The following is a 26,159-nucleotide window of genomic DNA, read 5'->3' on the forward strand; positions in this document are numbered from 1 at the left end:
AATGCTGAAGAATTGCCTAGGAACAAGAATCTCCTCCGATGAACTAAAAATTCAAAGGAAGTGCCAAATGAAAGGGTCATGTTGAATTTTTGTTGAGTTGTAAATGAGGGATTTGAAAAGCGCCCCTTGTGGTATTTGCTGTTTTTCATAAGCTGTAAGAAACCTTTGAAATACTGACTAAACCAGAACCTATTTAAGCAAAGTGAACTCCATTCACAACTGGTATAAATCAGCACAGCTCTCTTCAGGTCAATGAAAAAAGGCTGATTTTACACCAGCTTAAAATATCTGGCCCTCTGTTTTCACATAGAGGAAAATCTTGGGTTTTAGTCAGTCAGGTCATTGAACCCAAAACAGCTTACTGGAGCAAATAGGTTGCAAAATCTGAAATTCCCTTAGGGCCTGCTTCTACTCCCATTGAAATTAGTGGCTAAAATCCCATTAACTTCAGTGGAACCTTAAAGAAAAGACATCTTAATGTATATGTTAGGATATTTTCAGGACTGTCTGAATTAATCAGTGTCTGCTTAAGTGGATGAACAGTTTGATACCCTTGCAGATCAACCCTGCTCCATCTTCCTGACCATTTCTAACATTCAGTGTTTTGTTAGTAGTAGCAGCTTTTTTCTATGATAGGCATCATTTGTGTTTAAGCAAAAGCATTTAAAACAAAAAAAAACACTGTGTGAAGATACTGTACTACAATTAAGTTGAATATTAAAAATGTGTTTGGGATCAGATCATTAGAAGACGCAAAGGAAGAAAACGATTAATAAGCATTTTACTTGCCATCCCTTTCAGTCTGTCATGAACCACAATTAAAATTGCTCGTAAAATATCCCTTCAAGTCTGCAGGTTTCTTTGCTTTGCTTATTGAATCCAGGAATCATAGAGAAACAGGATCAAGGAGGTTTGCGTTTTGATTGTTGCATTTGACTCTTCTTAGTAGTACCATAAATAACAGTGGTGTTTTCAAAAGCACTGAGAGGATTTGGGTGCCCAGTTGCCATTGATTCTCTTCTTTTTGCTTTGGAAAACATCACTAGAGATGGGGCCAGAGCTGCTGCTGTGTGGTTGGTGGGGGCTGCAGGCAATACGTGTTCCATGCTCCATGCCCTGGGCTGGACTGGGCCCTCAGCTGGAGCGGTGATGGGAATGTAAGCAATGGGGGTGGAGGAGGTGATCGAGGCAGCAGAGGGAGGTGATGTTGGGACCAAGCAGGGGTCAGGCAGTGGGAGGGGACAACAAGCCCTGGGGGGGTGGCACCCATGGGCACAGACCTGGGGGGAGCAAAAGTAAGAGGGGGCAAGTGCCAGGGGGAGCAGGTATTGTGGGGAGTGGCAGGCACTTGGAGTGGGTAGGCAGCTAGCAGAGCAAGTTGCAGAAGAGTGCAGGCACTACAAGAGGGGCAGGTACCGTGGGGGGAGCAGGCAGCAAGGAGCAGGGGTAAGGCCACTTGACTCCCCTGCTGCCTGGCCCCCTGCTGCTGCTTGCAGTGGTGGGAGGGGATGAATGTAAGACCACACTTCAAAATTAGATTTTGTAAATGAAAAATTATAACAAATGCATGTGTTTTATATGTAGAATCTAATTATTGATGCATTGTCCTAGATTCAAAGTTGTCCTGGATTTGGGTCAATATGAGAGAGCCTTTCCTGTTAAAGTATATACAGTAGGGAGATATTTTGTCTGAGATACAGCTTCCAACAGGTAAAAGCACCATGAAACAAGCCCCTTTCAGCTCATCAAGACAAACCTTGCATTCGCATCTAAAAAAAATGTGCCAGTTTCGGTGCCTAACTTGCCTTAGTCACACTCCATACCTATGGTGCCCTTATCTGTGGGAGAAAGGCAGTAAAGAGGTAAACCAGTGTCAGTTTAGAGCAGGGGTGGGCAATTATTTTGGGTGGAGGGCCACTTAATGAGTTTTGGTGAGGTGTTGAGGGCCACAAGGGTAGCCTTGCACCTTGACAGGTGCCCCACCCCCTGGTCACCATCTTGTGACCAAAAGTCCTGCCCCCTAACCCCTGACTTGTGCCACTGGAAGTCTCTCCCCTTGCCTGGGAAGTACACCTTTGGACAGGAGAGGTATTGTTTGTATATTATGTGTGGAGGGGTAGGGGCAGGTATATGGTTCGGGGAGCATGTGGTTGGGGTGTGTGTGGGTGTGGAGTGTGTGGGATTGCTGTGTGTGTGTTTGGGTATGGTGTGGGTGGGATGTGCGGGAGGTGTATATATGGATGCATATTGGGGTGTGTGGGACTTGGATGTGTGTGGAAGTATGATGGGGTTTGGCTGTATGTGTGGGGAGCTGTCGGTGTTTGGGGGTGTGGGGCTGTGTGGAGGGATGTGGGGGGCTGTGTGTGGTTGAGTTGTGAGTTGTGCTTGTGGATATGGCAGGGTGTGGGTCAGGATGTGTGTGTGTGTGTGTGTGTGTGTGATGAGTTTGCAGGGGTGTGTGGGACAGTGTTGGGGGTGTGTGTGGGTATGGTAGGGGGTGTGGTGTGTGAGGGAGTGCAGGTGGGTCGGGTGCGCATATATGGGGGGCTTCCCGCCTGCCTGCTCTTTGTGATGTGGCTGAGCCCAGACCCTGCACAGGGCCAGAGGGAGGGGAGAGGGAATCGGTGTTGCCTGCCTGGCTCACAGTGCTCTGCAAAGGGCATGAAAGCAGCTGCTGCTGCAGGCAGCAACAGAAGCCCCTGCGAGGGGAGGGCGGGGGCAAGGAGCTGAGACTGGCACCACCAGCTCTCTTGGTCTCTCTTGCACACCTGTGGGGCTGCGCCTGCCTGGCAGGGCTGCACCAAGTGCATGCTGGCTTCTGCTGCTACTCCCCCGCTTCTGCCTGTCCCATTCCTGCCCGGTGGGGCTTTGAGAGCAGCCGAGCTCCTTCACACCCCACCATTCCATCCACACTCCCCTGCTCAGCATGAGCAGCACCCAAGCAAGCTGCAGGCAGAGCCCACCCCTCAATGCTGCAGCTTCCCCTCCCTACCTGCTGCCCAGAGCGCTGCAGCAGGGGCAGAAGTTGTCATTGCTGGAGGCTGAGGGAGCCCAGCAGTAGCATCCCTGCTCAGAAGCTGTGCCTACTGGCGGGGCTGGCAACCTCCTGTGGGGGAGGCTGGAAGTGCAGCACGTACTGCCCCAAGTGGGACTCAGGACAATGCAGAACATGGCAGGAGCAGCTGCGGGCAGGTCCATATACAATTAACTGGTGGGTGCCTGCCTGCGGGCCAGATGCAGGCCTTATTTTGCCCACCCGTGATTTGGAGCAACTCTGCTGACTTCTTAATTACATTGGTGTAAATCTAAGGGTGCTTCCTGAAGGCACCAATATAATCAGGAATGACATTTCACTGTGCATGCTTAATTTGGTTATGGAGGATGAATATATCCAAGAAAAAAAACGATGTTGACCATTTAATTTTAGGAAATGCATTAGCTGTAACTGCTGCAAACCAATTTTTGACATGCTGCTTCTGGCCTTTTTTCTCTCCAAACTGTTACCCTGACATGGCTGCTGGGAGATTTTCCATGTGCAGATGGTAATTTGCTATTGTGCAGACCCAGTTTAATAGGTAGTGTGTGTCATAATCATGGGTCAGCTCTCATAAATGTGCCTCTGTTGGCATTTCACAATAGTCTCAAAAGGTGTTGCCCAATCTGAGTCCCAGCCCTGCAGCCATGAGGTAAAAAGGTGTTGAAGCTTCTGAATCAGATGTGGGCCCTGAGGCAGTTCAGGCTGTAGCAGAACTATGTTCAGACTAGCGCAGATCTCATTGCTGAATGACAGTACCCTTTTAGGTTGCCCTTGCAAATGTTTCCAAGAGCTGTGCTTTATTTGTACATCAACAAATGATATGATATTCACTAAGGATTTGAATCCAGCCATTGAAGAATAATAAATGACTGTTTAGGTTGAGCTGAAATTTTGCAGCTGATTCAGTTACAGTGGTGACTCACTTTGAATTGGTTCTCACATGATTCAGAAAGTGTATGGGTGACTCAACCCACAAATTTACTTAGCTCCCATGTTATTTTCCTTGCAGTGAAAAAAAATGTTTATCAAAAGTAAATAAATAATAATTGCAACAGACATTGACTTTGCCCCTGGGTAAAATAAATGTATATGTTAAATGGCTGCACATTTGCAGAACTTTAATGCTGAAATCAGACTGCATAGGATTTCTAAAATAAAAAAGAATGTGCCATAATTCTTTTTTTAACTTGTGCTGTCGCTTTGCTAAGTAGTGGAAGGAGTCATTTACACCTGATAGAGGAACTTGGTAGGCCTGTGCAAAGTGGCAACTATTCTCTTTGGATTCAGAAGCGGTCATTTTGGAGGGACAGTGATTTGATCTGGTGATTCTAATCACTGTCCCGATTTGATTCGGCTGAGTTGGATCTGAAGATTTGGCACTGCTTCGGAGATTTAATAGACTAAACAGGCAGCAGTCCTTGAGGATGCTGGATGCAGCTGCCTCCAGCTGGTAAGTCTGTTGTGGTGGGTGGAGGAGGAAGGGGCGTTGGCAGGGTGCAGCTCAACACCCCCCCATAGCAAGGGAGGGAGTGGGGCTGGGACAAGCCACGCAGCCAGGGCAGAGGGGGCATGGGACTCGGGAAGGGGCGCTCCTGCTGTGTGCCATTGGTCCGGGAGCTGCTCATGTGGTGGCTTGTCCAGCAGCTCTCACCACTGCTCCTGCCACTGGTACAGGAGGGCATGGGGCAGGGGCATATGGCCCAGAATCTGCACAGGGCAGGCAGGGCTGGGGCTGCACTGGGAGGAAGGCGCTGGGAGCGGGGCTATGCCCCACCCAGTGCTAGCCCAGCCAGCGTGGGGCCATCACAAGACTGAGCCCCTGTCTGCCTCCGGACAAGTAGTGTCCAGTGACAGGAGCCAGCCTGGCCTCCCCACACCTGGATGAGCAATGGCTTCACCCTGGCTGGGTGAGTGGCAGCAGGGCATGGGGAGAGGCATATACCACCCAAAAACATGCCGCAGCCTTCCCATTGCCCCCACTCAGCCGCCTGCCTAGATCCAGAGGTACCCACCCCCATCTGCATGCTCTGCCACTGCTTGCCGAGCTGGGGCAAAGCTGCTGCTTGTCCAGGAGGTGCGGGGAGGCCAGGCCAGCTCCCGCCACTCTGCTGCTTATCCAGAGGCAGCGCAGTGGCTCAGTCTCGTGCTGGCCCTGCACTGGCTGGGCATCTCCCAGCACCTTCTGCCTTCTCCCCAGTGCAGCCCCAGCCCTGCCTGCTGTGTGCAGATCCTGGGGCACATGCCCCCGCCCCATGCTCTCCTGGACCAGTGGTGGGAGCAGTGGTGAGGACCGCCAGACAAGCTGCCACACCAGCAGCTCCCAGACCAGAGGCACGCAGCGGTACAAGCCACACCATTTCTTCCCTGGACAGTGCATGCCCCAGCCCAGGTCCCAGCCCCAGCTCCAATCCCTCCCTCGCTGTGGGGACATTGATCTGCCCCCTCCACCCACCACAACAGACTTACTAGCTAGAGGTAGCTGCATCCAGCGTCCTCGAGGACTGCTGCCTGTTTAGTCTATGGCCAAATTGATTCAGAGGCTTCCAATTCGATTCAGAGTTTTTAATGGGTCTCCTGATTCTATTCGGAGATTTGGCTGATGAATCGGGCCAAATATGCTCTAAATCAAGTAGGCTATTGAAGCTTCTCACAGCCCTAGAACTTGGGTATGTCTATACAGTGCAAGGCAACATCATGTGCCTGCCCCTGATCAAGAAGCCATGTACTAACTTTAGTGTGGTGCTACATATGCACTAATAGGCTGTCCTGATGTACAGAATATATAGGTTTGAAGGCTTCTGGTTTAGAAGCTGGGGTTGTCATCGGTAGTCCCTTGATGCAAGGATGGCAGTCTTTTAGTAGACAGGGAAGTCACTGGTGAGTGCAGAGAAGACTGACGAGCCCAATCCAAGATTTACATGTTTAATGGCAGACATGACATACAATTCCAGAAGGAAGGAGTAGATCCTGGTGATATTGAGTCACAGCTGTTTCCCTTTGTCTCTCTCACCTATTCTTTTCCATAGTGAGGGGAGTTTGTTCAAAATGATTGATGTGATGGCACAGTAATTCCTGCAATCTGATCCATCTCCTTTCTTGAATATGGTTACAATTCTGATCTCTCTCAAGTCAGTAGGAATCCAGGTCAGAAGCTGGTATACTCAGAGTGGGAGTGGCATGCCACAGCATCATGCTACCGTGCACTGTGTAGATCCGTCCTTAGAAAGACTGCTGTAACGCCATCCGTTATTTTGTCATGGCCAAGTTTCTCAAAAGTGAACAAGTGAGATTTTGCTGCCTCAGTTTTGAGACAGTTTAAGAGGGTTTCATTTCAGAACTGAGCATCCACCTTCTGAAAATTAGTCCCCTTTTAAGATGTCAAGTTGGACACTCAAAAAGTGAACAACTGTAATATTATTTATCACTTTTTGAAAATCTTGGCTGAATCCTATAGCAATACCAGAATGACAGAGGTCAGAATTCTACACACAGATCAGCATCTCCTTTTTCAGTTTGGCCCAGAACAATATAACTATATACTTCTAAGCAACATAATATGCTGAATGAATAATCCCACTCTATTTTTTTCAAATTAAATAATAAAAGATCTGGAAAATGAGCAGTTCTGCCTGTCAGTTGAATTGGATTAATAGATGTCATTAAAATGATTACATTGCCCTTCTTCACATGTCCCATGATTTCCATTAAACTTATTAATAGTGTCTTAAAAGATCCATCTCCTATTAGAAAAAGGCCTCTTCCACTGAAGAGAAATATAAAGGTAATTCTTTGCCAGATTGTCTCTCCAGATGGGAGCTCTTGCAGTAATTTGGGTGTGTCACAGAGCTTCAGAGTATTTTAATGAACATAAATAGAAAGACATCTTAATAAACACATAGGACATCATAAATCATACTTGTGTATACAAGGAATCAAGAACTCTGAGCTGATTAAGATCTAAAGGATGTTTGCACTTGAGAGACAAAGAGAAAGATGCAAAGGCTAAGAAGTAGTGGTGGAAATGTCAGATGCGGGACTGCTGTAGGGTGGTGTGCAATGGGGCATTTTTGTGGTTCATAGAATGCAGTTCTATCAAAAAGTTTGTCAAACAACCACAAATTATTAGGCCTGTTTGTAGAGCCAGTGGTCTCAACCATCTGAGATTCAAGGCACACTTTAAAAAATGCCTGCTCTTAGTTTTCACTTGTTTTTTGACTATGGAAAAATAATAAAGGAACTTTTCTGTTGCAGAGAGCTCAGATCACAGCAGCTCAGAATGATTGTAACACCATTAATTCCTCTCTGAAATCCCTGGGTTTACTTTGTGAATCATGTTGGCACACCTAACAGTGCTGACATAGTATGGCAACCCATGGTACCCTAGAAAGGATTTCAGGGCCACCCAAGGGTGCCCTGACACCCTGGTTGAGAAGCACTGTTGCAGAGAGTGAACCAAAAGTGTGTTTACTTTAACTTACCCTCAATTAAAGGAGAAGGCATAATGATGGCTTTGAGCCTGAACCACAGCACTTAGGCCAGACTCTTTACCTCTCTGTGCTGCCATCTCCTAATTTGTAAAACGAGGCTGCTTTTGGCTATGTCATCAGCCTAAATTTATTAATATTTGTGAAGTGTTTTGAGATGTTAGACTCGCAAAAGCAGGGTTCTACAAATTGGACCATTTCAGACAGGTTTGCAAGAGATGTTGTGGCAGAGTTGTTAAGGTATCTTGCTACAGCTTCTGAGGCATAAGTCCAAACCTGGTTCTAGAGTCGCACAGAAGGCTTCATGTAGCGGGTTGTTCCTCCTTTAGCTTGGGCCAAGAACCACCCAGTCTCCTTTCCTACCTCAAAATCAAAAGACTACTAAAACATTAACAAAATCCCTATCCTGCCCCTCCCATCCAGTGCTAGGGCTTTACCGCAGTCCTGCATTGTTGCTTTTCTTCTCAGTTACCCTCCTCTCTTCAGGAGCTTTTAACTTCCTCTAGGGCCAGCCAGTCATTCCTTTCAGCTGGCCCAGTGCTCCTAGGCAGGCAAGTCTCTAACTCCCTGCAGCTGGGCTCCAGCCCTTGAGCCATGCACCTTGTACACTACCACTAGTCAGCCCAGCTGTAAGAGCTGGCTTTGCAAGCTAAGGAATCAAAGGCAGAAACTGGCCAAGTCAAGAGAGCACTAGGCTTGGATAGACCTTTGATCTTTTTGTTGTGCCCTTTTGAGCCCTGATTCCATAACTTGTGGCAGATGGTCTAAAGAGGGCCCTATTTCAGTCAGCTGCCAACACATGTTGTTCCTTTGGCACTAGTACCTTTCATTTTGTTGTCTTTATATGTTAATCAGGGAAGTCAAAGCTCTTCACCCAATATGTCATACAGTGTCTGGGGTAAACACCTGCATACACTTCCAGTCTGTGGAAATGAGCCTTGGGACATCTTGGTTTCTGGAGCAAAAGAACAACTGCTCATTTATGTAATATTCTTATACAAGGCATGAGAAGGACCCCAGCAAGACACAGGAGTAAATAAACATGGTTTTAGAGGTAGGAAACCTACAGACAAGGACCTCAGTTCCATTATCTTTCACAGGAGCCACTCTGCAGCCCTGCAATGTCATTTGTCAGCAGCACAGTCAGGGTAGGTCGTCTGTCAGTAAGTGATACCCGGGGATATGGAAAGAAAACCTCTTGGTGTACTTGTAGTAAAACAATGTTGTGTTTAAGTGCGTGCCCAGCAGTGGTGGTGAAGCATCCTACATAATGATCTTAGCTCTGCCTATATCATTAACAGTCCTACAAGATGGCTTGCGATATACGTGTTGTCCAGGTGGTAACTAAGGCTGAATGTGAAACACGTGTGGCTTTTTTCTCTGGGACTATTGCAGCAATTACCTTTGCAGCTGCTGCTACTTGTAAACAAGCTGTTGTGACTGATACTTCTGCTCACATGTGTCCTGATCACTCCCAGTCCTTAGTTATGTCATTTCCAGGATGTTCAGAAGGGTGTGTATACCTCCACCCCCATTTCAAAATCAGTGCAACTCTCATCGGATTGACTAATTACTGGAAGGTGTTGCTTAGCACACACTTTTTGGCTGACTGTACCACTAAAAGCACAGTCGTTTGCTTAACATACCGTGCATGGTTTCCATGTGAAGTAACCCATATTAGCGTTTGCAAGGTGTCACTGGCTTTTGGTTTGCAAGTGGACATTTATCTAATATGCTTCACAGACTAAGAAGCAAGTACATCACAGCATTGTTGTGCTCTTAACTGTTTCATAGATGCCCACTCTTTATGTTGTCCTCTTATTTTTGTCATGCTGGTAGTTCTTGTCAGTTATGAATCTGCAAAGGAGGATTGGGTGGGGAGTACTGCAGTAAACCATACATCACCTATTAGTGTGTCAGGCTGTCACAATATATGTTACGGGAAAATTCAGCCTCATCAGAGGGCATTCAGAACTGAAGTCAGATTTTACCTTCATTGCTTTGTCACTTCTTAGATCACTTTATGCCCTGGCCATGCCACAAGAGACTCGGTGCCAGAGAGAAGTTACTTGACTGCAACAAATGTATTTATTTGCCATTGTAGTGGGTGGATATACCTTATTATTCACCTGTGACAGAAGATCCACTAGTCATTTTGGTAACAGCCCAGGTGACAACACAGCAACAAGTGTGGCCACAGCACCTGTCTATCTATACCAGTTAAAGAGAAGCTCCCTCCCTTGGTAGAGGGAATAAGAGTTTAAAATTGCCAAGCTTTGTAGCAGTAGTAATTATTGAACAACTCATAAAGGAATAATATCTTATTGATTTTTATCAAATCTGGCTCTCCAGGTTTCTATACTGTTTGTTACCTGAGCCCTGTAGTGTCCCATTCATATATGCCCTGCTACTAGAATATTTTCATCCAACAACCAAGATTAATAGATTGCTATCATGCAGTGGCTACTGTTGAGTGGTATTATGTTGTCATTCAAGTTCTCTGTAATTGCATACATTGCCTTCAGAAAGTAGCTGCTTCATTGTTGCTTGCATGTTAGGGTTATAATTGTATACTTAGCCAGTTGCACCCTCCTTCCACCCCTATGAGGAGGCTAAGCTCCATCATCATTAGGCCAATGAGGATATCTGAGGTGTCCTATACTTGCAAATATTGTACCTATTTTCTTTGTGTAGGGGTCTACCCAGCTTCAGGAGGCAGCTGGCTGATTTTGTGAGCAGATCATGGGGCCGGCTGCCATTTTTGCTGGCTTAGAATGGAGAAGCCCCCCACTCCTCTGGCCGAGGGGCCGTGGTGGCCTGCCCCTGCCACTGACTGGTGAAGAGGGCTGTCTGTCACCTCCAGATATCTCAGCTTGAGCTGCTGTTTTCTTATTCTTGCAACTTCTGAAAGACAACGTTTTTTTGCAGCTGACACAGAGCAATCCTGTTGTGAGGGATGCTTTCTTGAAACAATTTAGAAGAATGAGTCCTGGATTTATCTGTCGGTGCAGCCCTTGCCCTGGGCCTGGAATGTCTTGTTTCTTCTTTGTCTCTCTTAGTGGTGTTGCAGATATTGGATCCTGTTGCTTGCCTGTTCTGCAGCTGCATGTGAGCACCATTGCTCTTGATCTGCTGTTGGTTTTCTCAAAAATTTTTTATACCACTTTTACTTTGGAAATCATCAGGGGAGATCAACAGCAAATAGGTAGAGCCCTTTTCTCCCCAGCACCACCTGGGGTGATGAGGAACAGTGGTAATAAGCTGATGGAGAATAGGTTTAGGTTAGAGATCAAGAGGCAATATTTTACAGTTAGGGTGGCCAAAATCTGGAACCAACTTCCCAGGGAAGTGGTCCTCGCCCCTACCTTGGGTAAATTCAAAAAGAGGTTAGATGATCACCTGTCTGGGGTCTTGTGAACCCAGCATTCATTCCTGCCTGTGGCAGGGGGTCAGGCTAGATGATCTGTTCAGGTCCCTCCTGACCCTAGCAACTATGAAATGTAGCATATCACCCAGGCTTCTCACTTCCATTTATCATTTGGAACTGGTAGGGGACATGATGTAATACTGTCACCTGGCTAATGTACTAACGTGGCAGGGTTTTTTTACACGATTCCCACACCACTGAATGAATTGTCATGTACGTTGGTCTGGAGATGAATCACTTTACTATGGGATGTAGAGTTAATCGGCAGCAATCCTCTTCCCTGCTCCCTCAGAAGTGCAACCTGTTGACCCATGTATCCCTGTTTGGAATTAGCTCTATCACTAGTTCTCAACATTTTTAAAATTGAAGCTCCCCTCGTTTGATTCAAGGCACCCCTTAGAAAATATCAGATCTCAGTTTTCACTTCTTTTTTTGACGATGGAAAAATAATAGAGCAATTTTTCTATTGCAGAGAATCTAGAAAGAGCACCACAAGTCAGAATGGTTTTTAACACTATGGACTCTTTTTACCTGACACCACTGGGTTCATCTTGTAAATCATGTTTGCACATCTAACAATGCTGACACTGCATGGCATCCTTTGGCACCCTTGAAAGGATCTCGGTACACCCTGGTTGAGAATCATTGAACTACATCAATAATTACCTCTGTGTGGTTTAAAGATCACTCAAAGCCGAGGAATCAGATTTACTTCATTCAGTGTCTGATCAGTACTGTATAACATAGGGCTTTGCATAACACAGCGATTGTTTCCACTTGCACTTCAAAGAATCTCATAACATCCTCTTTTGCTAGCTTTACATAATGGTACCAATTACAAGTTAACGTTAACATAATACAGAATACCAAATGTGCATAAGCAGTTGTTAGCAATGTTCACTGAGCATCTGAACCACTCTGCACTTTTGCATGGATCAGTGGGTTTTCAGGCAGTTGTAAGTCCATTAGTTCTGCTTGTTCTGTGTCCTAGGACTTTTCTCAACTTGCTGTGATTGCTGAGCAAGATGGCCAGCTTCATTGTCCCTTATCTCGCCTCTCCCTGGAATTCCACGGAAGTGCTGCCCCTGCAGACATCTACATCTTTCTGCAGTGACAGACTTGTATGACTGGGATTGCCTCTTGTAACACCACTGCTGTTTGTGGCCATTCTTCCCCATTGTAGATAAACACAGCATCATTTTCATGAAATGATGGCAGCTTCCAGGATCCCGAATCATACTGCATTTTTTTAATCTATAATTTCCTGTGACTGGTGTGAGTTTTGAGCAGTGCAGACATCTTTGGGTTTGGTTTTCTGTTTCACAAAATGCCAGCATGTGAAAACTTATGCTTTGTTTGGTCTTATAGGGCGCAGACAGAAGTGACAATTTTTGCCTGATCTGGCCACAGAAAGCGGTCTATAGCAATGACCAAACAAGTGCATGGCTAAAGATCACTTCAGAAATGGCCAATTGGGAGAAAATCTGAACCATCATTGCGTGAGGGGTCAGATGAAGATGTTTCAAAACAGGTTTTCATCTTTAACTTCTTTCTGTCTGCCTGCCAGCCTCCCAGCTGTTTGCAGAATGGGAGGGAGGAAAGGGAGGTGAGGGAGTTCAGTCTGGGAGTTTTTCAGCCCCTGCTGGAGGGTGGGGCAGGCGTATTGGAGCACCCCAAGGTGGGAGGACTCAAATTCACCCATACTACCCTGTAGCACTGGCTGGGGAACCCCTAGAATGAGCTCCCTTGCCTCCCTTTCTTTCCTCCCATTCTGAAAACTTTCCAGGCAGGGGGGGAGGAGGGACCATTGCTAAGAGCAACCTGGTGCAGTCTGGAGCCAGCAGCTACCTTCCCCTCCCCCCAGAACTAACAGTGAACTTCTCTTTGGTCCAGGGGATTCGGGGGATTGTTGTAACTCAGAACAGTTCCTGCTAACAGGGCTTAGCCTCCCCCCGCAAACTAATTTCATGGTGGCAGGTGACAGCAGCAGCACCACAGTGCTGCCACCCTACAGCACCGGGCACCAGTCAGCATGCAGCCAGGCCAGTGCCCCATGCACACTCACCTCCACACGGCTCCACTGCTCCAGCGCCATTGCCACACCTGCTGCCATAGTGCCATGCCCAGTGCCCCTGCTGCGTGCTCCTCCAGCCCCCCCCAAATAATATTTTCTCCTGCTGCCTCTGGGCAGGAAGCTGTGCATGCTGGCTGGGGTCAGGGCCAGGGCAGTGTTCTCAGCAGGTGCAGGTAGGAGCATGGCACGGGCTGCTCTGAGTCGGAGTAGGTGCGACGCGGACCCATGCAGAGCATCACAAGGGCAGCCGTGGGCCGGATACAGTCAGTTGTTAGGCCGTATTTTGCCCACCCCTGCTGTACTTTAACAGCTCCCCATATGGACCAGAGTCTGGCTCTGCGCCCTTTTTGCAGTATGTATATCATTATTTTGATACTGTTTTTCATTCAAGTCTTGTGGTGGAGAAAATGGGGGGACTAGGCCATATCTGAACCCATACATAACTGCAGCCTACTTAATCATGCTCACTAAACTGCGGCCTCATTATCAAATGTTGACTAGGTTGGGTATACCATGCCTAATGAAAATGGGTGTGATGTGTATGATCATTTTTAATTGTAGTATCTTTTAGTAAGGGCATTTCAAGGAAGTGAAAATAATTGTCACAGGCCAAGTACACAGTATTTTTTCCAACCAGCTTAAAAAATATTTCCTACTTTTCTCCGGGGCGTGAGGGTCAGCATAAATGCTGGCTTGCATCCATAGATGCTTCTCGGGCAGGTCCCGGGACGTCATTCTCCCCTTGTACTCGGCCTTGGTGGGGCCGCGGCTGGGGTGCTGCGTCCAGTTTTGGGCTCCGCAGTTCAAGGGGGATGTGGAGAGGCTTGAGAGGGTCCAGAGGAGAGCCACGCACATGATCAGAGGTCAGGAAAACAGATCTTACGATGACAGGCTGAGAGCCATGGGACTCTTTAGCCTGGAAAAGCGTAGGCTCAGGGGTGATCTGATGGCCACCTGTAAGTTTTTCAGGGGTGACCACCAGGATCTGGGGGAACGTCTGTTCACCAGAGCGCCCCAAGGGATGACGAGGTCGAACGGTCACAAACTCCTGCAAGACCGTTTCAGGCTGGACATAAGGAAGAATTTCTTTACTGTCCGAGCCCCCAAGGTCTGGAACAGTCTGCCAGCGGAGGTGGTTCAAGCACCTACATTGAACACCTTCAAGAGTAAATTGGATGTTTATCTTGCTGGGATCCTATGACCCCAGCTGACTTCCTGCCCTTTGGGCAGGGGGCTGGACTCGATGATCTCCCGAGGTCCCTTCCAGCCCTAATGTAATGTCTATGAAATGTCTATAAATGTGGCTCTTGGTTTGTTCTGTACATTCAAAAATGTGCAATAAGCCTTAATAGTTTCTGTGATGTTGCTGTTCATTTGAGGCCAGTATAAAACATCTCTGGCCCTTTCTTTAGATTTTTCAGTCCCTAACTTGCCTTCAGGTATCGGCTTTTAGTATATTTTCTGTAACAGTTCACTTATTTATTTGATTTATATGCTACTCTTTTCAAAAAGACTCAGAAAAGCTGACAATGAAAGATAAAACAAAGAGGAGAACAAAAAAGTATAACAAAACAACCTCCCAGCCTACCCATCCACTGCAACATTTAAAAGCAATGCACCCCACCTCACTTTCTCCCTTCCTATTGCCTTTAAGCAAAATGATCTACTACTAAGAGTTGGTCTTCAATTTGATACAGGTTGGGAGTATGCAGTTCCAGCCATCCTGTGATGACTATCTTAATTATTTTCTGAAGGATGTCATCCTCAGCGGTAGCTCTGGTGGTCATATATGTTCTCTTTAAGATTGAACAGGGTTGGTTTGTTTTTTAATCTGGCTGAAATTTATTTAATCTAACTCTGGACTCTGCATTGTCACATTTATGTCAAATATTCCAAAGAATGCATCTTTAACCAAATCTTTTCTATGTTTGGCTTCAGTTTGTAAATCATAATTTTTTTATTTGGACAAAAAAAATCGCTGTGTTCTTAGGCAGGGTGTTTTTTGCTTAAGCCCTTTTGGGAATGACAGTAAATGATTAATGGTCAATTCATTAACTGAATTTTTTTACATCACTTGACTAAAACCAACGCTGCGTGTATATGTTCAGGTTTTAAAAGTGTAAGCCACTGGGTGCCAGTGTTGAACATGGGGCTATAACAGTCCATGCTGCTACCCTGTTTGGTGCTATACACATACACTTTAGTTTTGCACTTACTGCCATACAGTACCTCAGTATTGGATTCTCTTTGACACTTTCCCAGAAACATTTTATTAAATTTGCATCTTGTATCTACTAGACACTTTTTTACTGGAATGCGCTTAGACTGCAGGTTTGGACAGCTAGATTATACTCCTTTCATTTTTGGTGGGCATGTATATTGGTAACGGCCTCAACTTTACCCTGATCAAGCTGTCCACCTTGCTGTGTTGCCCTTTTCTCTCAGATGTATTTTTTTCCATTACATGGAATTTACTTTTTTGTTTGCTTAGCTTTAGTGCGGGAGCTCTGTCTTTTTCCAAAGCTACTCACAGCCTCTGGCCATGTTCTTCTCTCCTTTTTTTTTTTTTATTACTCCCAGATCAAAGCATAATCATTGTAGACCTTATTATGCTGCACACCATCAGAAATGTGTCGCATCGTCCTGTGGAAGGTCTCGGGTGCAGACCAAAACTTACTGTCTCTCGAGAAGGTTTTTGAACATGCATGGATATGTGCTTCTTTTTCTAAGGCCATTTGTCAGATCCTTGATGCAATAAAAGTGTAGAAGAATATTTGGCTTTAGCCACCTCTCAGAATTTCTCCCACTGTAGATAACAGGAAATGTTGCCTTTTAACCTATTTTTTTAGATTTTCTTACATCTACTCAAAAATAGATTTCTGTCTTCCCCTCTCCCTTATAATGGCCAGTGAAAGTACCTACTATATTGCTACTTTCATTGATCCTAAGATTCCCAAAACAAGGTGCTTAACTCATCTTCTGTCACAGAGCGTCTGCCACAGTGGAGCTTTCCTAGGAGTTAGGGGATAGTGGGCTGTCTTAAAGCTTTCATTTTCCCTGGAGGACTTTCTCAAACTGTTAGTCAAGTGTTTTGGTCCTATACTCCTCAAACAGTAGCTGTCTCTGAAACAAAAGTTTGTCATGCCTTTAATCCAATAATGAGAATTTTTCCCCCTGGTGTTTTTACAAGTCACCTTCTTTTCTTATTTCTTTTTGCTATTAATTCACATACTTCTGTAGTGAGGATAATGTCCTAAGTTTCACCATTTACACTGTGTTGCCCCTGGTTTTTCCTTTACTGTTTCTGGCACCATATTGGCGTGTTACATCTGTGTTCAACCTTAAGTTAATAAATCTTACATTTGCCTTCTGGTTAATGGCCCATTTGCCTTCTGTGGTCATGTTGTCCTTGCTCCTATGACAAATTCTTCTGATCTTATGGTGTGGTCTCTGCTGCCATGTGCAGATTCTTGCAAAGCAATGTAAACCATTGCAGATCTTGAGTCTTTTTTTTTTTTTTTAAATGAGCGGATGTTGCTCTGGTTTGTTGAGTTTTGCCCCAACACATGCAGCTTCATGTACTCCATGAACTGATTTTGAGGTTGGTGTGCTGGTCTGCTGCAGGTCTCTCTAACGCAGAATCCACATTATCCATCCTCCAGATTTTGCCTGGACTTTGTGACATCCTTTTCCTTCTAACTGCACTGTTGAGGGTTAATTTGGGGTCTTACAAGAATCTGTCTTTAAGTGTTTGTCCCAGATCCCAGTCATAATGGGACATTATGATGGTCTCAGTTGGCCCCCAAAATTTCAAGTGTGCCTTTTCAGCCTTCGATCAGTCACAGATGTTTTTATATCTTCTCCTTTTGTGTATGGTCTGTTTAAAAACATGTGTTTCATTTTTATTTGGAATGCAGTACTCCTCACTTTTCTGTAATACAGTTTCATAGCCTCCTCTGCCTGACTAAACTGAAAGGTATTAAAAACATCAAGTGCTTCAGAAACAGCTAGTCAGAGATAAGGCAACCTCCTGCTATCTTACTTTGTGCTGCCACCCACTGCTTGCAGAAAAGGAAGACGGCAGGAGGCCTTCTCCTAGAAAACAATATGACCTTCTTTAGCTGTCCTCCACATTTCTGAAAAGTTTTTATGTGGCTTTTAACTGCTCCATTTTTCCACTCAATAGTATTTTCTTTGTTCTTTCTACTGCTGCCACAACGAGTTTTTTTAGAAATATCTCAGAGCCCAAGGACTCTGGCAGAGGTCTGCTTCCTTCAGTGTCAGGGTTGTATCTGATCAGCTTTGTGTAACATGAGTGTCTGCACAAAGCAGCAGTTGGATCCATCTGGTTCTTTTGGGAGCCCCTTCATAGGTATAGTTCTGTACAACCTGGATTAGTTTTAAAAATTAAAAGGAAAAAAAATCTCTTGGTTTCTGCATTCTCAAAATCCTTGTTACATTTCTGGAACAGTGTTGAGTATCTTTGGTTTTCAGCTTCCATTATTTTTTTTAGTTCCACAAAGCCTTTCACTTGCAGTTAACACATTTGCGAGTACTTTTGAGTCAGGGATTGTGTCTCTTTACCAACCCAGCCTGGAAAGCATATTGCTGTGTCCTGGCACTGAAAATAAATGCAAGCTTGTTTCCTTCTAGAGTAGCTGTCTGGGTTGCATTGCCTGGTCACATGCCATTTGGGTATTGTGTATAGGTTACAAGCTGTGTAGTAGAGTTAGACCAAAATAAGGGATAAGGGGCTATTTTTTTAAAATGTTCATGAAATTTCAGCCTCTGATGCTGTAATTGTGCCAATATAGCCATGTCAGCAGAGCCCGCTAGTGGAGACACAGCACATGCTTGCAAAAGGCTTTTTTCTGCCAGCGCAGCTAAACTATTTCCCCAAATGACACAACCCAAGCAGACAGGCCGTCTTCTGTTGACAGAGCTGCATCCACATGAGTGCTTTTGCCAGCATTGCTCTGTTGGCTAGGGGTGTGTGAAAAGTTCATACCCTTAACTGACATAGCTATGCTGGCAAAGCTTTGCAGCGTAGACCAGACCTTATTATTTGGTATAATTCAGATAGCTTAAGAGGTCGACACCTTCATTGCCATACTGGGTGCTATTAAACTCTTGATATTTACTTTTCATGTTGGTAAAATCTGATTATGTGATTTAGAGTATTCCTTGTACTGAGTATAGGGAAGAGTCTACATGTAGAGTAACACACTAAATGTCACTGTGCAGTAATTGTCTACAATTGTAATAGTGACTGTCCTGTAAATAAATAATTATCTAGAAGTTATGGGTCCAGAATGTATGAGCTGTCAGTCAAGCTGAAGACAAGAGAAGTTCTGATTAAGTTTGTATTTTTGCACCTGTCTCTCCTTGCTTTCTACTGACAAATTTGATGATGAGTAAGACGATTTCATTTTTTTCTTTCAGATAAAGCAAGACACTCCAGAAGTTGTACCAGATCTAAAAGAGCTAGTAAAAGAAAAATTTACTGCATTGGAGAGCAGAAACAGTGACTCCGACCTGCAGAGACATGAAAAATATAAACATTTTAAGGAGCAACTTAAAGACGTGAAAAAACAGTGTAAGTTGTCTTTTAAAAATGATGGTTATGCGGAGATAGAAAATGGCTCTACGTATACACGGCATTTCAGTAGATGAATAAATTGTTTGAAATACAAAACAGCCAAACGCAGTTCAGACTTTCATATATGCCCTTCTTATAAGACTCATTTAAAGTAATTTATCGTTCATGCAGTTAGCTTTCTTGCAATGCTTGTGTTATTTGCGTACCTATGAAATGAAAGTCTTGCTTCGGATCCTTTTTAGTCCAAGGTGGGCTTTTTGTTTTAAATGAGGCTGTTTTCTCTTAATTGATAAGATCTTCTGAAAGGATTAGGTAAGCTGTTTTCATTTGTCACTTTAACAAATTGCTCCTGTTTCACAACTTAGGATGTGTTGCAACCCTAAAGAGACCTTTGCTTTTATCATAGAACTATATTGTTGGAAAGTGCTTACTGCATGTGTTCTCAGGTTTACAGCTTCTGCACACGCACCACGTAACGCTGCAGCATATTAAAATGTATCTCACTTACTTCATGTTGAATCACGAAGCGGTAAAATTTTAAGTTATTGTGCTTGTGCTGCTGAAGGAGCTTGTGAGTTGGCAGTTCTTGGTGTTTATTGGTATGGGACAACAAAATATACTTTTTATGTGCACTCAACATAAGAGCTATTTTTTAAAAAATCTTTTAATAACTGGCTTTGGGAAAACTCACAAGTCCTAAAATAATATGTCAGGTCCTTACCCTGTCAAATTATGATTAAATTTTAAAGTTACATCATTTTGTTTTACATCCCTTGACCCCTGTCCCTGTTTCCTCCCCTCCCACCCCTGTCCATTTTGATTTCAACATAAACTGGTATCTCAGGAACTACAAGAGTCACAGATTAATGATTTATGCTGTTGGAAGCTGGAGGTTCTGGCTGTTTTCATGTGTTGTAAAATGCTGTTTTTTGACTCTTACTATTCTGGAGACAAATCCGAAAGCTGATTAAAATCAGTAGAAAGATTCTTCTTTTCATTTCAGTGGGCTTTGGATTAGTCTCTTATGAGTTGTGGCTTGAGAGGGTAGGTGAATTTCCAGGCCTTGATGAAACCTTGTGAAGGTGAATTTTAAGCCTGATGTCTCGCAGTTTGCCAGGAGTAGAGCTGAGTGCAGTTGTGTCCTGGCCTTACAGTTGGCAAGGTGCTGGACATCAGAACTAGCACTGGTTTTTCAGCTGAAAATTGCTCTAGGTACTACTCCAAGAATAAATACAGCAAGGTTCAGACCACAAAATAGGGTCATTTTCACTCCCAGCATAATCATAACATTATTGCTGCTGCATCATTATTTTGTAATTCCTAATTCCAAGGTGTTTGTAACTCAGAAGCTAAAACCTTGATAACTGACACTGCATTTATTTTCCACCTTAAAATTGCCTATGGACGGGGCATTTATCTTAAATACATGTTTGATTTAGCCCAGAGGTTCCCAAACTTTTTCATATTGCGTACCTCCTTTCCAGCTTTACTAGCTGCCTGTGTATCCCTACCAGCATATGTTTTATATTTTAACCCCTTAAATACTAATTATTATTATAATGAAAATTGAATCCTCCATTACACAATTTCTCCTGCATATCCCCCAGAGTGTCTTGCGTACTCCCTAGGGTATGTGTATCACAGTTTGGGAACCCCTGGCTTAGGCCATGGTACCAGTTTAAGCAGCAGGAATGTTGGAAGTTCCCTAAGTTAATCAAGAACAATAAGAATTACTTTTTTGGGGGGAGAGTATTTTATTATTGTAGCTGTTCAAAGTCAAATTGATGACTGTTACATTGGCCTTTTGGATTTTTGCTGTGATTGTGCATTGCAGGGGCATCAGTGGGATGTGCCTGTTGATGCTGAGTGGGCAGCTGTGCTCTGTATGTAGTTTAATGAGCAGTTGTCAGTCTGTAGTCAACATGCACATTGTTTTCTGTGGGGGATCCACCACATTTAGCATAATCCAAAAGGTTGAATGAAAATCGTTAGATGACCTTGCTTCTTGCACATTTCCTAGACCAGTGGTGTCCACCTCATCCAGAGGGACGGGGCCCACCTATGGGCTCAATCCAGCTCATGGAGCCATTTCATCTGATCTGTGGGGCTCCCCATGGATCTGGAAATTTGGTGATAGAACAGGTTCTGGTAGTGTTAATTGTCATGACTCAGAGTGCTGTGGCAATTAATGCTGCCACTGATCCTCTGCTGCCAAATTTCTAGACATATGGAGAACCCTACAGGCCAGATGACATGGCTCCATGCATAAGATCAGGCTTGTGGCCCACATCATGCTCATCCCTGTCCTAGACCATCACAACTACAGGAGCTCAGATTATAAACTCTTTGGAGCAGAAACTGTGTCTATCTATGTGTTTGCAGCACAGTAGGCCTGTGATCTTGAAAGAGACACCTAGACATTGCTGGACTAGCACATACGTAAAATAATAAAACGTGAAGACATTACATTGATCACCTGCCGAGAAATATAAAATATACCAAAGTACAGGAAGAACTAATCTGTTCTAGAGAAGTTGCAAAAAGCCAGGAAGTTCTGAGTTGCTATATCAGCTCTTCTGATGTCTGGGGGTTCATCCAAAAATTGCTGAAGTCTTTGGAAAGACATCCATTAGTTTCAGTAGGCTTCATGTCATGTAGGGCTCTGTTATGTGCTAGTTGTTTACATCTATGTCGAGGACTTTATGGTCACCCAGGTAAGTGTTAAAAGTTATGTTGTATGTTCATTCTTTAACTTTCTTCCTTTACAAGTACATGATCCTCTGGACATAACTCCAGTAATACAACATAGGTTATACCTATAACCTCAGGTATACGTTTTAAAATGGTTTTCCATAATTTTTCTATTTTAATAATTTTACCAGCAGCTGCTTGCTGTATATTTTTTGTAAACTTTCTTAGGCACAAACAGGAAGAATTCTCACCCTGTTTCAAACAGTGTAGACGCATAATATGTATAGCCCAGGTTCACTTGCACCTTGGAATTTGGTTTTATTGATAATTCAAATAACTATATCAAAATGTAAACTTCAGTCAAAGATTTCTCTGGCTTGGTTGCTCCTGGCATTTCCTGGCATGACCTCCTCTGACCCAGTCCTTACCTTCCTGTCTCAAAGAAGCAATGTCATGCCACTTACGTCCTTGTTGGAGTTAAATTAATCTAACTGTCAGCATGAGTCACCAGTAAATACACTGCATCCTTATGCTGGATTTAACACCTGAATTCAGGATGGCTCAGCAGCAGTCCCTGCATTCACATACCACCCTGTTACAGTTAAATCAGAAAATGATATACACACATGCACACACTGCAGAAGATGAAGTGGTTAAATGCAAGGTAGCTGCAAATAAGACCTAGTAAGCAATCACTATTGTTCTTAGGCACGGTTTGATACTTAATTTGTATGTATGCTGTGAAAATGCACTTTAATGCATATATATAATATATATTTAATACTTTTCTGTTAGATGCAGAGTACTACATAGAAGTACAAGATACTACTTATGTGTACTTAAGGTGATACAAGAACCTAGATTCTTTATTTCAGAGCTAATATACAGTCATGAAATGAGCGCTGTCATAATGCATGTGCACATGCATGCATGTGTTGAGGTTGTCTTTAACTCTGCTTCCTTGCTGATAGTTGAAGCATGCAAAGTGTTTCTGTCTATAGAGTTTTTGATATGAAATTCCTTGGATTACAACAAGAAGAAAGAGATGGGAAAGAAATAAAAGGAGTTTCTCTCTGTTGGGTTTCTAAAGACTCCAGAGCTATTGTGATAGGTACATTAAGAAATTCTGCTGTGAACCTTTGGAGCTGACCTAATGAGGAAAGTGCATTGTGTCCTCCTTCATGTCAGAGGTGGTAAATGTGCCTCGTAGAGCATCCCTCCTGCATATCTTTCAGTGAGTGTAGGAGCTCTTCCTCAATCCCTTATTCTGCATCTTGCAGTTAACAGTTCGCAGGCATTCACAATGTCATGTTCCATGAATTTAGTGTAAATTATTGCAGATCTCACTGTATGTGCGTGAAAAGCAGTTTTCAAAGATATCAAAGTCCCATTTTCAAACATAACTTGTGTTCCTAAGTCCCACGGCTGCATGACCCCCATGACATACCCAAGAAGAACATCTTGGAGCATACTCTGCCTTCTTGCTCCCATTCCAGGTGCCCCAACCTCCAGAGTCTTAGAACAACATTGAGTATACCCGGAGCACTGTTTTTCGGCTTTCTGATTCACATGTACAGGATTTAGTATGTATAGAGCAAGAGAAAGTGGGCAGGGCATACTCTGGCATCACTCCTGGGCAGAGCATGCAAGTAGTGTAGGTTTGCCCAAAGTTCTGTTTTTACTTGAGATCAAATCAAACCTGTTTAGGCTAGAGAACAATTAAACCACACATTTTCAATTCTTTGTTTCTTATAACATTAAAAGTATAGTTCTTTTACCCCTCTCCTACTAAAAACTGGCTATCTTTGACATGTTTAAAGACATGGAAAGTCTCTTTGAAATGTCAGAAGTATTTGAGATACCTGCAAATTGGGTTAGCAAGGAAACTGCTTGGTAGACTTAACTATAGATGGAGTGGCCAGTTCTTCTGTACATAAGAGTCCCAGCTCTGCGAGGTCCTGAGCTCTCTCCCTGTTTCAGTATGAAACACTTTGGCAAGTGCTTAAGGTTAAGCATGTGAGCAGTTCTGTTGAAATCAAAGGGATTATTCATTGCACCTGTAGGATTGAACCCCAGGGGGATACTGTGGGAACTGTACTTTGCATTTTTTTCTTGTAAGTTTAAAAGTCAATTACTGTTTAATGTTAAACCAGTAGAGCCTTTCCTTTGATGCCCAAATGAATCAAAAGGCTCCTTCTAAGGTGGGAGAATTTGCCTTTAAAGGAAAATAAATATGAAGGCACTTTTTAAACTTGAGGTTATTAGTTTATTTTTTCAAGAGATGTTGGAAGAGCTTATCAGGAGGTACCTTCTGACCCATGTTCCTAATTTTTTTGTGTAAGGTTTAGGTTCCCGTTTAATATTCAAAGGATGCCAAGTTTCATAGGGGTTTTATAGTGGCTGGTAACATGCACTTTGGAATTGTAGTCATTACTTTCTACACAAATGCACTCAAGGAAAACAAAACTCCTCTGGTAGTTTTGTAGAAACCATTAAGTGAATGACAAAATATTGCTAAGACTGCCAAGCAACTTAAGGAGTACGTTTGGCACAAAGAGGAAAGATGAAAATGTTGACGGGGTAACAAATCATTTTGAGATGCCGTATTAGTTTTGGCATTCTTTCCTCACAGCAAAACACGAGTTGGGATGGAGTGTGGAAGGCAAAAGCATGGCATTTGTAGTGAACCTCCCTGCCCTCTTCACAGCCAAAAAACACATGCTTTGGAAGTTTTGGGAAAAAGAGTTTATTTCAGGTCTTGATGGTTTGCTTGGTTGGATTCATGGCCAGTATAAATAGGGAGACATCTCAAAAGAAACTGAGTTTTAAATTTAATCATAGCTGTTCAAATAAGTTTGCCAAGGAGTAACACTGGATGATGTGCTTATTTCAAAACCATACATTTGGCAGGATGTAGACCTTTAAAAATGTTCTTTTAAATGCAGTTTTGCATAGTAAAATACAACTGTGGAAGAAACTCACTTTAAATTCATAAAACAGTCCACCAGTGATTCCAGGAGAAATTGAAGTCAATTGATTTGCTTCTGATATGATGAGGAAACAAGCAGCAACATGACATACTAAGTGTTTCGTGCTTGACAGGCATCATCTAATTAATCATCAAGCACCCAAGTACGGAGTCCATTAGTGTTACTGTCTCCTAGGTAACAGATAAGAAACTTGCAGCAGATGGGTGAAGCTACTTGGTCAGTCACGCTGCAACTCATTTGTGAACCTAGGTCCTCCTAGGGTTTCATTTTAGTTGTTCCTAACTTCCAGACCTGTGCATATTTCTTACAGTTCTGTTCTTAGCCATGTTGGGAGCAGAGCAATTCATGTACACAGGTCTTTTCCCCTATAACAAGAAAGTGTAATTTTTTTTTTAGCAAAAAGTCCAAATCTGGAAGTTGGGGTGCTTTTATGTACACTATTGACAGTTCAGTGGTGTATGAGCCAAGCTTTTAATCCTAATAACATTTCTAGTGGACAGGATATTGTATGTCAAAGAAATGAGGAATGGTCCAGGAATAAGTGATCTAACCTAGGACTTGAGAGAGACAAGTTATTTCTTTCCCTGCCATAATTTCCTATGGTTCCTTGAGCAAGACACTTGGGCCATGTCCAGACCTGTGCGGATGTTTGATTCCCCAGGGACAACTAGCGGTGGCACACTTCGGCCTTTGCTAGTTGTCCCCAGGGAATGGCTGTGCCATGCACGTACTGGTGAGTGGCAAGTTACCCCAGGTGGGGTAGGTGAAGCTGGGGCCTTACCTCGGTCCTGGGGGCTTCCTGGGGCTGCAGCAGCAGCAGTCCTGCTGCACAGTCTGGCTGGCAGTGGAGTTTGGCTTCAGGTGGCACATGCTTCTGCTATGTGTGCCGCTCCGCTGTTTTTCTCTATGGATTTTTTTGACCCCTGGGTATCCAAGAAACCCCTCCGTGCTGCTCCCATGTAGCATGGAGTACGGGACATATGGTATGTGGTGCCACAGACGTCACCACGTACCACACAGCTGCACTTCTCTGGACATGGTCTTGGTGTCTTTGTCTCAGTTTCCTTTCTGTGAAATGGGAATAAGATCACTTACCCTATTTCCCAGAGTTGTTGTCAGGACAGACGCATTAAAGTTGGAGAGATGTTTAGATACCATAGTAACATGGGCACTGGAAGAGCTTGAAACAGGCATTCATATAACAAAATTGCATTATCAGATTTAGCAATCTCGTTTCCAATCCTAGCCAAAAAGTCAGTGACAGTATTCACTATAGAGTCTGAACTCTTGTCTCTCCAAGTCACTGATGAAGTATGATGGCAGAACAAAGCAAATAAAAACTCATGTTGTTGGCCATACTCAATAGATTAACAGAGAGCTTCAGTCTCTGGTAGAACTGTTTGGGAATTTTTCAGTTAAACATTGTCAAAACCAGAACTTCTTGCAGAAATGTGTTTGTTTGAACAAAACTTTTTGGGATGGTAAATTCTGTCTAGGGTAGAATTTGAGATCAAAATGAAAGAGACCAAGCCCTGAAAAGTCTTGTGGAACACGGGAGAATCCGATTCTAGTTCCTGTTCTTCCTGTTTCAGTCTGGGAGTCTTTTAAGTAACCTGGGTCTTTTAGGTAACTGCCTAACCACCAGTCTGTGGCTCTAGTGTCTATCAGTTCCCGATTAATATATCATTATTTATATGAAAGGGGCCAGCTCTAACAAAGGAGATGCAGGGAGAGCCTGACTCTAGCCCTGTGACAGCACTGATATGAGAGACATCTGTATCAAGCACAGCTGCAACTTGAACCTGGGTCTTTTGCATCCTGAGTGACTACCACCATCACTGAGATGATGGCTATTTT

At 43.8% G+C, this 26,159-nt stretch overlaps 1 protein-coding gene across 1 annotated transcript in view; it reads left to right on the forward strand.

Annotated features, from left to right (window-relative positions):
- Window positions 1-26,159, forward strand: part of NSMCE2 (NSE2 SUMO ligase component of SMC5/6 complex) — a 207,799-nt gene that overhangs the window by 88,137 nt on the left and 93,503 nt on the right. The window contains exon 5 of the mRNA XM_090040635.1: window positions 18,465-18,618. Within this exon, the coding sequence (XP_089896761.1) occupies window positions 18,465-18,618 (154 nt within the window). The remainder of the gene's footprint in view (window positions 1-18,464; window positions 18,619-26,159) is intronic.

The sequence above is a fragment of the Crocodylus siamensis genome, chromosome 3 (assembly GCF_052110815.1).
Source record: "Crocodylus siamensis isolate JL-2025a chromosome 3, ASM5211081v1, whole genome shotgun sequence".
NCBI classification, from domain to species: Eukaryota; Metazoa; Chordata; order Crocodylia; family Crocodylidae; genus Crocodylus; species Crocodylus siamensis.